Genomic DNA, 14,669 nt, shown 5'->3' on the forward strand with positions numbered 1-14,669 from the left:
CGCTCGATAAAGGAAATCTTGAGGTATTACCAGAAAGTGACTGATTTTATTGAAAAGAAATATCCCGACAAGGTTCACATTGGCTGTATTGCTGCTCGGAGTAATGACATTTGCCTAAGTCATTTTAGAAACATTTTAAAAAGTAGGCAAAGCCAAACCTCTTTGGATAGATATTTTACCAAGCGACCTCTATCCAGTGAAAGTGCTGGTGGAAGTGAAGGAAAGAAAGCGAAAAGAAGTGAATAAAAGTTTTAAAAAATATATATAAAACAACACTAATTTTTAAAATCTTTTCTAAGTTATTTTTAAGTTATTGTTACATTATGTTATGTCAGTTAAGTTTTAGTATCATTTCCCTTTTCCCTCTCCTCCGCCACCAGTTTACACTTTCACCGTCATCTATCCTCAAAGATAAAGTGCAAATAAAACTACATTTTTTTTAATCAATTATTATTCTATTATGGTTATTTATACATTTACAACTACAAAATGCATTTTTCAGTGTTTTACTTACTATAGTTTTTTTTTTTTTAATGTACTAATTAGCTTTAATTTGAGTGTGTTTTTTGTGTTGGAACGAATTATTTGGTTTTACATGTAATTGTATGGGGGAAAATGATTCACCTTACGACATTTTCATGATATGATCTCAGTTTCGGAACAGATTAATTTCGTATACTGAAGTACCACTGTATTGCAAATATTATTTTTTTTTAGGTCGCACAGATAAGAAGACTTTATTATTTATTAAAGAAAAATAACAAACTTTACAAAAACAAAATAGAATAATAAAAAAAAATGCCAAAAAAAGCAGTCCTGTTTTCTCAGAAAATGGGATTGCTTTTTTTTAAAGTAAATATGGCCCTATTGCTTACTCTCTGTGGATTCAGTTTAAATCATTTAATGCAAGTAAAATATTTTTTTAAATCGCAATATTTTTAATTGTGTGTAAGCAATGCAAGCTGGATAAAACCTCGCCATGAGCTGGATCCAACCTGCAGGCCATAGTTTGGGGACCCCCTGCTCTCAGATTAGCTTGCAGAAGTTGTAACTGCAAATTCTGTGAGCTAATCTATTACAGACCATTCACACTCATAAATGTTCAAAGCTGATGTCCCATCTGCTCCCACAAGTGCTTGATGGTGGTTGAGTTTAATTCTAAAATTTCAGTCAGAATTAAACTCAATTGCCATAATCAAAACAATCATTAAACTGTAATAGTCAAAAGTATATATAATTATAATAATCAAAAAGACCATTATTGTGAGTTTATTGTGACTAGTCGTAAATTATAACATGCCAAAATGATGGCTACATTGAAACATCCCATCCCATTGCAATTCAGAGATGTCCATATTTAGGCATGGATTGGTTGTATAAGAATTTTCAATAGATGATTTCTCATNTGGAAACTTTTGCATACTACTGTATGTTGGCCATCCATTATGGGTGAGTTGCAGAGAGCAAACCTACCCTTCTCTTTCTTTGTGCTTGTAAGGAGAAATATTAGTTATTAAAAAAAATATGAAACCATAAATTTAGAAAGTAACAAACTTATGTTTTAAGTATAAATTAAAGTTGTTTTATTTTTCACTCCCAAACATAATGAAATTGGTTGTCTCTTCATAAAAAAATTTTTTTTTGTTAAATTTATGGTTTACATAGTATAATTTATGTTCCAATTATTGCACTTTTTTTTTAGTGCCTACACTTTGCTATGTTTTTGATACTTGTGTTTACCTATATGTCGATAAAATTACAATTTTCTAGTTTTTATTTTACAGAATCTAAATAATGTGTTGAGTTTTGTTGGTCATCAGAAAACTTTGTCATCTATCCATATTACTAAGTTTGGAGATGAAAAACAAGTATTTACGTCATCAATGGATGGTTGCCTTCGCTGTTTTAATGATCTGGTGATAAAAAATTTGCTTAATTAATTTTATAATTTTAATTAAATGTTCATAGTTCAGTTGTAACTAACTAAGAATTATTAAATATATAAAGATCCATAACTATATCAATATGCTACATTGTTATAAACACATCTGTATCTGTTATAAACTACATGTACAGTACAGTACATTATACATTATAACTATATCTTCATAATGCAGATATAGTTATAATGTATAATGCAGATGTAGTTGTAATGTATTATGCAGTTTATAATNTTTACTTCTTTAATAAGAAGTAAAACAAAAAAAATATTTGAGAATTATTTAGCTTTTTTCTTTTACATAAAACTTTTTCACTAGAATCTGTGTGTTATGAATTATTAAATTTTTCTGTTGTTATATCATGAGCTGTGTTGATACTCTCAAACAATTCTTCTATAGTTGTAACATGCTGAATCTAATTTTTCCACTTTTCTTTAGTAAGTAATTGAATGGCTTGGTTTGCTAGATTCTCAATATCACAATTTAAATGATTTATTACTTTGAGCCAAAAATCCCTTAATCTGACTCTACGTCATTTTAATGAAGTTTAACTGACAGTAATATGGACAAAGTCTTGAAATACAATTCATCAATTTGATAAATCCATCATAGGCAGAAGAAGTTAAAATATTGTACATAAAATTTACATGCATAAAAAAAGAGGCAAATAAATCATTCCTAGATATTGCAAAATCTTATCTATTGCATTAAAAGTTTTTATTACCACACAATAAATATTAATTTATATCAAGAGTTTAACATTATTTCAATAAGTTAACAATAATAATTTCATTTTTAATTTGCAAAATTTCATTTCTATAGATTTTATATAATTTTAAATTTGAACGTCACTTATGTATTTTTTCATCCAGTGTTTTTTCCTGCAATGCTGTGTAATCTGAACATTGCTATTAAAAATAACTGAAAGCATCAATTTGATTAAAATATTTTACTGAATTAAGTTATTGTTTTATTAATTTTTCTTTACTTTATTTGAAAATCATTGAATAAGAAGAAATTAATGCTAATTTATATATTGAAAAAATATTTTAGAGTGAATTCTGACAAAAGTAAATTGATACTCTGGATCCTAATAGTTTTTGATTTTATATCTCATATTGCTTCAAAATTTGTTTAAATTCTAATTAATTAGTTCTTAACTGACTGATTTCCATTGCTAATAAAATTATGCGATTAATTTTATTTTAAACCAATGTAATACAATTCTTATATACAGTACATATGTTTTTAATAACTATTTCATTTAAATATTTATTATTTCAGTGAAAAGTGTAGTAATTCTTCAAACTGTGAAACAACTAAAGAAAACTGCAAAAAGAATTTAGAAAGTAAGTTATTATAATTCAGGAATTCTATGGAATAAGGTACTCAAGTTAAATTTTGATGTTTTTGAGAATTCTCAAAAACTTTTCTTTTTCCATGAGGTTTTTTATGAAGTGAACAGTCTAAATGTTAAATATGTATGAGTAAAGTACATATAGCAAGAGGAATATATCTATATCTATAAAACCCTATTTGATGTGCATAATAAAACATTTAACTGAAAAAAGTATCTAAGTGCACTTAGGTATAGTACCTTATTCCATAGAACTCCTCAATTTTGTCTTACATTTTTTTAAGAGTTTGTAATTAACTATAAAAATTCAATTAAAAATGTTTAAAGAAATGTACAGTTTAAAAAACTTATACTAAAAGTGTCTTTAAGTGTGTATTTTTTAATAATTATCTTTAAAATACAATACAGTAAACCCATGCTTTATGATTCCTTGTTTTTACAACTGTACAAATTTTATATTATTATATTATTTATTTTTTGCTCACAATGTTGTATTATATAGTTTAGGCAGTACTTCTTAGAATAGAACCTCAGTGTATGATTCTAAAACTATGGGAAATCTGAGTTTAATTTATAATGGCTTGTTTAAAAATTTTTATTTATTTATTTTCAGAAACCATTAATGTTTAGAATCTACTATAATTTAAAAATAAATTTAAGTAAATGAGAAATTGCTATGCTGCATAATTGTATAAAATGCTTGAAATAGAAAATTTTAGTTGGTGTAAATGTTTACTTCAATTATTTATTTATCATAGTTGCTATAGTTAATGTCCTAATGAACAAGAAAGAACTTTATCCTAAATAAATCCTGAAATAAAAGCAAAAATAAAAACAACAATAATGATCACACACAAACAGGCAAAAGTACAATAAAAACAATATATAAAAATTCAAATATTCAAATGGAGTACAATAAAAATATTCAGTTTAAAGTACATTAAAAAACATTCAGTTAGATTACATTAAAGTTTTACATGTCTTTTTGAAACCAGAAAGGGATAAATAAAGTAAGTTCTTGAGGTCAGTTGTTGAAGACATTTCCTGTGTAAAAAAAAGTGTCAAGTTAGACTTAGATGACATTTTTAAGTAAAATATATGCAAAAAAAGGCATAATTTTTCACATGTACAACCACTCCTCACTTTATGATATATCTTTAATGACTGCTTGGACTTGTGACCACTCTCCCTTTAATCTTAAGTTGGTTACACATGTATTGATACCTATCAGATAACTGGTACATGTGTAGCCAGCTTTTGTCTTGTTCCTGTAGCCAGTCAGTATTCATTACAGAAATTGTTCACAATCTGCAAGACTACATATTTTGTTTATTAGTATGTACTTTATTGTGCATCCATTGAAGGATTTGACTATTAAAATATTAATCTGAATGTCGTCTTAATGAATGAACTTTAATTTTTTTTGGTACACATTATTTTTATAATTTTTACTGATTGTATTTTTGTTTTGTAATATGTAGGAGATATAAATTAAAACAAAATTATCAAGTTGGAGTTTCATTTAGTCCTTTATCTAGAAAAAATGTAAATGATTTAAGTTCGTGTTAAAAAGAAAAAGTCATTCAGATTAATATTTTAGTCATTGAATTCTTCAAAGGATGATAATGGAACAAGGTCATTGGTGCCATCATTGGAGTTGTTAGCAAAGTTATGAAGGGCTGTAGAGGATCTGGATAAGGGAAATAACTGCAAAGAAATGGAAATACTTTTAGGGGAAGGTCTGGGGTGTAGCTTTTGAGAAGAATTTCATTAGTGTGATCTGCTTTGTAAGTTTCCTTTTTTCTACATAAATTTTACAACAGCATCATAAAAGTTTATTCATTTGCCGTTCCACTTACATAAACCATTTTACCTTTGGATTTATACTCTACTTCTAATATTCAATTTTGAACACATCAGCTAACCTTTTTACAGTGAACTTCTTTAATACTTTCTTTCTTTCCTCTTCATCCTCTTCCAAGTGCTGATATGCTTCTAATTGTATTGCCCTTCCTTTGATTCTTTGTGCTTTCTCCAGGTAATCATGCCCTTTCTTTTTGCTGACATCTTTTACTATGGAATGCACAATAAAGTACAAATTTATAAACAAAATATATAGTCTTGGAGATTGTGAATGCTTTGTGTGGTAAATAATAATTGACTGCAGGATCTAGACAAAGACTATGAAAAGGGAATTCCCTGTGCTAGAGAACTGGTTATGAACAAGTAGGTCATTAAGTGAAGAATGGTTGTATATTGAAACCTAATTTACTTATGAATTAAAGATGAATTATAATTTGAATAGTTAAATGAATACATTAAGAGTAAATAATAAATATGAAACAAGTTAAGAATAACTTTTTAAAATATATCCTATATAATTTTTAAAAATTTCTTAATATTACTATATTTTCAGATCTAGGGAGTTCATACTCAAACAATGATCATTTAAGTGAAAGCAAACATTATGATTTGTGTAATGATAGCAAGTCAGTTTTATTTTCCCAGGCAAAAAATAATGAAATTGATAAATTAGAAGCACATAATTCATCAATTGTTGATATAAAAGTAAGATTTTCTTTTAAATACTTTAAATTTAAATTACTATTTTATTGATTAACTAGTTTAATATAATAAATAACTAATAAAAAGAATTATAATTGAATGTATATAAAAGTTTGTTATCAAATGATTTTGTTGTTAAACTAAAACAAAAAAGTTTATATTTTTCTAATAAAGTAAGAAATGTGATAAATGAATGTTTATTTTATAGTTTAAACTTCCAAATTTTATTATTTTCAACCTGCTATTATTAAATAGTAATTGAAATTATTTTGTTAATTTCTCCTTTTGATTTAAAATATGATAATTTTTTACTATTGCCCAATAGAAGAAATTACACTCACACTGTTGGTATAATTTATTTTTGCAAATGAATAAAATATTTTTAGTGTATATATTCATTGTTTATTTATTATTCTAAACTTAATATGTTCTATGATTATTTATCCAAACAAATTCAGTTTATTGACATTGCTTGATAAATGATCAAAGTGTCAGTTTGTAAAAAGAGACTTAAGTGTATGTCTCTATTTTATGGTTGTTTTAAAAATATCTCAAAATATTGTTATTATTATTTAACAATAAATGATTAAAATATTATTTCTGATACTTAAAATTGTAATATTTTTATAGGGAATAAATGGTATTCCACATAATATAAATAATCCAAAAGTTTCTAGCAGATGAATCTTGAGAAACTGAAGAGAAAGTTTTTATTTTTTCAGGAAATGAATTAGTCATAAGTTTCAGAAAGAAAAATCACTAAAATAAACCCAAAATTACAACTGTTAATTTTCTTCAACAGCAACAACTGTAGCCAGACAGCACTCCCTATAATTATTTGAATTATAAGATAGGCAGTTAAGCCTCCATGTTACGTTAAATTTTATCACTGGTGTGAAGTGGTCCCCAGTAGTGGGGACCACTTCACTACAGACCAATTAATTTAAAATATATAAACACATTGATAAAATGGGGACCATTTTATGAATGTGTTTATATATTTTAAATTAATTGGTCTGGAAGTGAAGATTGGATAGAGATCCTGGTTGCATAACTGATAATGCATCTGTATAGTAAGCCAATCTTTTCTTCCTGAATATTCTAAATGAAATTTATTTATTACTAATGGTTAAATTAACTAATGACAGTTTAACTGCTTAACAATTAATTAGCCATATTATAACTTGATAAGAATTTGGCTATATTGTTTGACTAATAATCCAAAAGCATGTTTATGCTTCTTTACAAGAGGTACTATACTCATTGACAGAAAAAGTTTTGCACTAAGAAGAAAATGTTTGAATCAAAAGTTTATTTGTATGGATGTTATGAGACTAATGATGATGGTAATAAATGATTACAATATCATAGCAAAGGGACAATTTCTTGTGGAAGAACAGTGCAAATTAAATTAAATGAGCATTTAGTACCTTGTAGGACTTCTTACCTAGATATATGCAGCAATATAATCAGGCATGGAGGTATACAGGCATCTACATGCTGTACAGTACTCTAATACAGGAATTCCCAAACAAGGGTAGGGCCACATTACTAATTCTAACAATAGCAGTGGGCCAAAGTAATTTAATATCACACACACACACACACATATATATATATATATATATGTAAATTTAAAAATAAAAATTTGAGAACTTCATAAAAAATTAAGAAAATACATTGAACACAAATAATATATACAGTGGTACCTCAGGATACGAACACCCCAGCATACAAAATTTTCAGGATATGCCATGAAATTTGAACATATTTTTGCTCCATGATACGAACAAAAACTCACCATACGATGTTACATTAGTTCACAGTGCCATTTTTTATTCACTTCTGTTCATTGGTCTCAGTCCGTGTGTTTGCTTCGTTGTGGAAGGATCTCGCTCGATAAAGGAAATCTTGAGGTATTATCAGAAAGTGACTGATTTTATTGAAAAGAAACACCCCGAAAAGGTTCAAATTGGCTGTATTGCTGCTCGGAGTAATGACATTTGCCTAAGTCATTTTAGAAACATTTTAAAAAGTAGGCAAAGCCAAACCTCTTTGGATAGATATTTTACCAAGTGACCTCTATCCAGTGAAAGTGCTGGTGGAAGTGAAGGAAAGAAAGCAAAAAGCAGTGAATAAAAATGTAAAAAAAATATATATATATAAAACAACACTAATTTTTAAAATCTTTTCTAAGTTATTTTTAAGTTATTGTTACATTATGTTATGTCAGTTAAGTTTTAGTATCATTTCCCTTTTCCCTCTCCTCCGCCACCAGTTTACACTTTCACCGTCATCTATCCTCAAAGATAAAGTGCAAATAAAACTACATTTTTTTTAATCAATTATTATTCTATTATGGTTATTTATACATTTACAACTACAAAATGCATTTTTCAGTGTTTTACTTACTATAGTTTTTTTTTTTTTAATGTACTAATTAGCTTTAATTTGAGTGTGTTTTTTGTGTTGGAACGAATTATTTGGTTTTACATGTAATTGTATGGGGGAAAATGATTCACCTTACGACATTTTCATGATATGATCTCAGTTTCGGAACAGATTAATTTCGTATACTGAAGTACCACTGTATTGCAAATATTATTTTTTTTTAGGTCGCACAGATAAGAAGACTTTATTATTTATTAAAGAAAAATAACAAACTTTACAAAAACAAAATAGAATAATAAAAAAAAATGCCAAAAAAAGCAGTCCTGTTTTCTCAGAAAATGGGATTGCTTTTTTTTAAAGTAAATATGGCCCTATTGCTTACTCTCTGTGGATTCAGTTTAAATCATTTAATGCAAGTAAAATATTTTTTTAAATCGCAATATTTTTAATTGTGTGTAAGCAATGCAAGCTGGATAAAACCTCGCCATGAGCTGGATCCAACCTGCAGGCCATAGTTTGGGGACCCCCTGCTCTCAGATTAGCTTGCAGAAGTTGTAACTGCAAATTCTGTGAGCTCATCTATTACAGACCATTCACACTCATAAATGTTCAAAGCTGATGTCCCATCTGCTCCCACAAGTGCTTGATGGTGGTTGAGTTTAATTCTAAAATTTCAGTCAGAATTAAACTCAATTGCCATAATCAAAACAATCATTAAACTGTAATAGTCAAAAGTATATATAATTATAATAATCAAAAAGACCATTATTGTGAGTTTATTGTGACTAGTCGTAAATTATAACATGCCAAAATGATGGCTACATTGAAACATCCCATCCCATTGCAATTCAGAGATGTCCATATTTAGGCATGGATTGGTTGTATAAGAATTTTCAATAGATGATTTCTCATCTAATAAAAAAAAATATTTTAAATTAAAGAGAAATTCTAATCTTTTTTGTAATAAAAAAAAAATTTAATTTAATCACTATATTAAAAATATATATATATATATATTTGAATAGGTACATGATGGATATTTATATACGTGTTCATCTGATAGGACAGCAAAGAAGTTTGATTTAAAAGTAATAATTTTTTATTTTAAACTATAAAATGTTATGCTTAATAATTGTTTTACTTATAAATATTAGTTATTAAAAAAAATATGAAACCATAAATTTAGAAAGTAACAAACTTATGTTTTAAGTATAAATTAAAGTTGTTTTATTTTTCACTCCCAAACATAATGAAATTGGTTGTCTCTTCATAAAAAATTTTTTTTTTGTTAAATTTATGGTTTACATAGTATAATTTATGTTCCAATTATTGCACTTTTTTTTTAGTGCCTACACTTTGCTATGTTTTTGATACTTGTGTTTACCTATATGTCGATAAAATTACAATTTTCTAGTTTTTATTTTACAGAATCTAAATAATGTGTTGAGTTTTGTTGGTCATCAGAAAACTTTGTCATCTATCCATATTACTAAGTTTGGAGATGAAAAACAAGTATTTACGTCATCAATGGATGGTTGCCTTCGCTGTTTTAATGATCTGGTGATAAAAAATTTGCTTAATTAATTTTATAATTTTAATTAAATGTTCATAGCTCAGTTGTAACTAACTAAGAATTATTAAATATATAAAGATCCACAACTATATCAATATGCTACATTGTTATAAACACATCTGTATCTGTTATAAACTACATGTACAGTACAGTACATTATACATTATAACTATATCTTCATAATGCAGATATAGTTATAATGTATAATGCAGATGTAGTTGTAATGTATTATGCAGTTTATAATGTCAAAAATAAGACGTAATTAATTTATCTATTACTTGTCTTCTAATGAGTTGTGTGTGCAAAGGTTTCTGGCCAGAAGGAAATTTCACTTTATTATAAGGTGAAATTTACCCTGTTATAGGATAAATAGGATTTAAATCTATCCATACTAAAATGAAGTAAACCCAGTGAAGTGAAAATCATAAAAACTTGGTAATAAATTTTTATTAAACTAATATTTCTTTTTTACCATTAATTTATAAGTGATTTTGCATGTGCAAAAGTTTCTGGCCATTCTCATTATGTAAACGCAATGCTTAGTCACATTCATTCAACATTTTGCTTTATTGTGCACAGCACAGGAGGATCACTCAGATTGTAAAAATGCATACACATACAATGATAAAAATGCACAAAATTGCAATTACATTTTTTTTAATTGGAAAATCTTCATTGCAAATAGCATTACTTCTACTCATGGGAATCAAGAATGAATGATACTTTTCCTGGATATCATGCTGGTTAGTGTAGTGTAATCCAAAGCCACAATGTGGTTGACCAAAGAAAACAACTGCTAAAGTAGACAAGATTGTCAAACAGAAATGTATGGCTACAGTAAGAAAACAGTAATTTGCCAGTTTAATTTGTCAACTGACAAATTACTACATTTACATTTATAAGTAAAGTGTAAATGTAGCCTCTGTTAGTCTCAGCACAGTTACAAGGCATCTACATGATATTGGACTGTTTGGCTGTGTTGAAGTCAAGAAACCTTTGATGAGTAAGAATGACTTAAATTTGGTAAAGAATACTGAAACTGGAAGACTGAAGATTGGAAGAGGGTCACTTTCATAGATGAGTCTAAGTTTAGTTTTTGGGAACAATGGAAGCCATTGTTTCCAAAGACATGTTCAACATCTAGTTGGAACCAGAAATTATCCCAGATATCAAATGCCTACAGTAAAGTGGGGAGGTGGAAATGTTATTTTGTGGAGGATGTTTTCAACCCAAGGAAATGGACCATTGGTAAATATTGATCGAATAATGAATGCTTAGAAGCACAAGGAAATTTTGCAAACAAACCTGTTGTTTGCAAAATTACCTCAAACACATGTCAAAGTTGGTGAAAGAGTGGCTTAGATTTTAAAGTGGCCATCTCACCTTAACACAATTTAGCATCTTTGGGAGGCACTTAAGCAAAAGGTTATGAAGTGGTATACATCCACCTAGAGATGCGTTGTTCCATGATTTACAAGAGGAATGATCCAAAATCACTGCTGATACAATTGCTTGACTGATTGCATTAATTCCACAGTGTTGTGAAGTAATAATGCAGAAAAGGGATTGGCTATCAAGTACTGATGTGCCAAGAATGTTTATTCTTTTACATAAAAGGAATGTGAAAGTTTTTTATGTTTGTGTTTAAACTAGTGACTGGAAACTTATGCATTAGTTTCTGTAACGCTTTCTGTTATAATAGACACAGATTGTATTTTGACAAGATATGTAGTACTTTATTATGATCACTTGCATCTTTCTTGCTATATATTTGAGTATAGTTAATTTTAACTGTTCCTCTCTGATACAGCTGGAAACTTTTGCATACTACTGTATGTTGGCCATCCATTATGGGTGAGTTGCAGAGAGCAAACCTACCCTTCTCTTTCTTTGTGCTTGTAAGGAGTTTCCTGAGTGACCATAGAGTGGAATAGGTCACTCCAATGACAAGGTATTTCAGGAGATTGGAAAGGGGTTGTCCCCAGGAGTCATGCATAGGGCCCTTCCTTTGGAATATCCTTGACATGGCACTGAGACTCGTCATGCCAGACAATGTCCAGCTGCAGGCCTATGCAGATGACCTGTTACTAGTAGTTGCACTAACAGACATGACATGGAGAGTCATGGCAATGAAATAATAGAACTGCTCATTTGTTGGGGGGCAGTCACACGAACTGCTACTATCAAGGCCTCTGGTGTAAACTAGAGGCCTTGATGATGGCCTGTACTGGAGTGTTGACATGCCAGCCAATTTAACAGATTTGGGGGAACCCCATCATAAGGGTGAACCAGCTTAAGTGTCATCATAGACCAGACTCTTTGCTGAATGCCCCATCTGAAGCACATTCGAGACAGAATGAACTTCATGATAGTGGCTGGCTAGACAGAACTACAGTTTAGAAGGTGAAGCAATCTGGACCATTTACAAAATGGTCCTGGAGCACATGATCTGCTATGCCTGTGGTATTTGATGGAAAGATTCTACCAATGTGAAGCAGAGCTGGATGCAGTTCAGAGGCCTGCTGCCCTGCATGTCACTAGAGCATACAGAACTGTGTCCACAGATGCAGCCCTGGTCTTGTCCATACTGCTGCCTTTGCCTCTGGTAGTCAGCTAGGAGGCAGCTTTCTACAGAACAACAGTGGAAGGAAAAGAGGTGAAACACTGTAATCAGATGTTCCCAGCCATAAAGCTCTCATGTCAATTAGATATATGGAACATCCACTCAAGCCGAAGGGTTGGAATTGGCTGGGATGTTGGTGAACCAACACTATTAGGTGTTGAGATCTACACCAATGGTTCAAAAGATGGCAGCCAAGTGCTGTGTACTGCATCTATAACAATGGAATTCTACTGTACAGTTCGTCAGTCAGACTGAACGAAAGGCATCCGTCTGGGAAGCCACCATCTGAATGAGCCATGAGTTCGACCTGGTGGCTCTTTTGGGAGCATCCCAGTGGATCCTACACATCTAGGGCAGGGGTGGCTAACAGTTTTTGCCCACGGGCCAGATTGGAAAGAAAACTTTTTTCACGAGCCAAACAAAATATTAAAATTAAAGAATATTCAATACAAAAATGATTCATTTAAGTAAACAAAATTTTATTATGGAATTTGTTTATGAATAAATGTAAGTAGATTAGTATTAGTACAACAAATTAACAAACAAACGAACAAAAATAAACCTAATGTGACATGTTGAAGTGCCTTGCATTGCCTATTATTTTCTTAAGATCTGGCTCTATACTTGTAGTAGCTATTCTTAACACAGCCTCCAAATGTAAATCATTCAATCTTGATCTTGTTGTACTTTTATTTAGATTCATTAAAGAAAAAGTTTGTTCACAAATATAAGTTGAGCTGAAGATTACTAAATATTTCTTGGCAAGTTTTTTAAATTTTCATATTTTTCATTATTCAATTGCTTATAAAAATTGCACAAATTTTCTTGCTCTTTGCAATATTTCTCATGTAATAATTCATCACATTGTAAATCAATTATTTCTAATTGTATATCAACACGAACGTCACCTACATGTACAGAAATTGGATTTCGGGTAATAGATAAAATTTTATCAATTTTCTTGAAGCATTCGAATTGATGCAAATAATCTGTCATTAGTGCAAGGATGTTGTTGTTAAATTCTTGAACCTTTTCTCTTGAAATATTTAGAGATACGGTCTCTAACATTAGAAAATGATCAAATTTGCATTCAGCCAGATTTCTAGAAAAAAGACTAAGCTTCATTTGAAAAGATTTTAACTTTTGTATTAAATCATGAGCATATAAATTTTTTCCCTGTAAACATACATTAAATTCATTGAAATGTGTGAAAATATCCAAAGAAAATGCTAAATCACAAATCCAATTTGGGTCTGATAATTCAGGAAAATCCACATTTTCTTTAAGCGTTAAAAATATTTTAATTTCCTCTTGAAGATCCCACACGTCTTAAAACTTTTCCCAAGCTTAACCAATAGATTCTATTGTAATATACTACATCTAAATAACTGGTATTTAGTTCTTCAAGGAGTGCAATAAATTGCCTGTGTTTTAATTCTTTTGATCGAAGGAAATTCACTAATTTCACAACTACGTTTATAACATGATCGATTTTTAAAACATTTTTGCATAATACGTGTTGATGAATAATGCAGTGGGTATAATTTTATGATTTGGATCAATTTTAGAAATTTTGTCTTTAATTCGTTTTATTAGACCAATATTTTTTCCAGTCATATTTGGTGATCCATCTGTTGTTACATTCACCAATTTTTTCCAGTAAATATTGTATTTCAAAATACATTTTTCAATCTCGGAAAAGATCTTCTCCCTTTGTTGTATTTTTTATAGGAACAATTGACAAAAGTTCTTCTGAAATTTGAAAATCTTCAGTTATAGTTCTGATAAAAATTAATAACTGAGCAGTATCCTTTACATCACAACTTTCGTCGACAGCTATGGAATAAAAATGGGCCGATTTTAAATCATTCAGTAACTGCTCATTNTAACTGCAAATTCTGTGAGCTCATCTATTACAGACCATTCACACTCATAAATGTTCAAAGCTGATGTCCCATCTGCTCCCACAAGTGCTTGATGGGTTGTTAAACTAAAACAAAAAAGTTTATATTTTTCTAATAAAGTAAGAAATGTGATAAATGAATGTTTATTTTATAGTTTAAACTTCCAAATTTTATTATTTTCAACCTGCTATTATTAAATAGTAATTGAAATTATTTTGTTAATTTCTCCTTTTGATTTAAAATATGATAATTTTTTACTATTGCCCAATAGAAGAAATTACACTCACACTGTTGGTATAATTTATTTTTGCAAATG

The 14,669-nt window shown here is 29.2% G+C and overlaps 1 protein-coding gene across 1 annotated transcript in view; it reads left to right on the top strand.

The window, feature by feature from the left end:
• The window catches only part of LOC111628960 (GATA zinc finger domain-containing protein 14-like), a 48,972-nt gene extending 34,669 nt beyond the window's left edge, over positions 1–14,303 (top strand). Inside the window, exons 8-12 of the mRNA XM_023372820.1 lie at positions 1,394–1,449; positions 3,225–3,289; positions 5,714–5,865; positions 9,279–9,341; positions 9,682–14,303. Of these exons, the coding sequence (XP_023228588.1) occupies positions 1,394–1,449; positions 3,225–3,289; positions 5,714–5,865; positions 9,279–9,341; positions 9,682–9,837 (492 nt within the window). The 3' untranslated portion in view covers positions 9,838–14,303. The remainder of the gene's footprint in view (positions 1–1,393; positions 1,450–3,224; positions 3,290–5,713; positions 5,866–9,278; positions 9,342–9,681) is intronic.
• Positions 14,304–14,669: the final 366 nt, after the last annotated feature.

The sequence above is a fragment of the Centruroides sculpturatus genome, unplaced genomic scaffold, assembly GCF_000671375.1.
Source record: "Centruroides sculpturatus isolate CEXI.00-Female unplaced genomic scaffold, Cexi_2.0 scaffold556, whole genome shotgun sequence".
Taxonomy (NCBI): Eukaryota; Metazoa; Arthropoda; class Arachnida; order Scorpiones; family Buthidae; genus Centruroides; species Centruroides sculpturatus.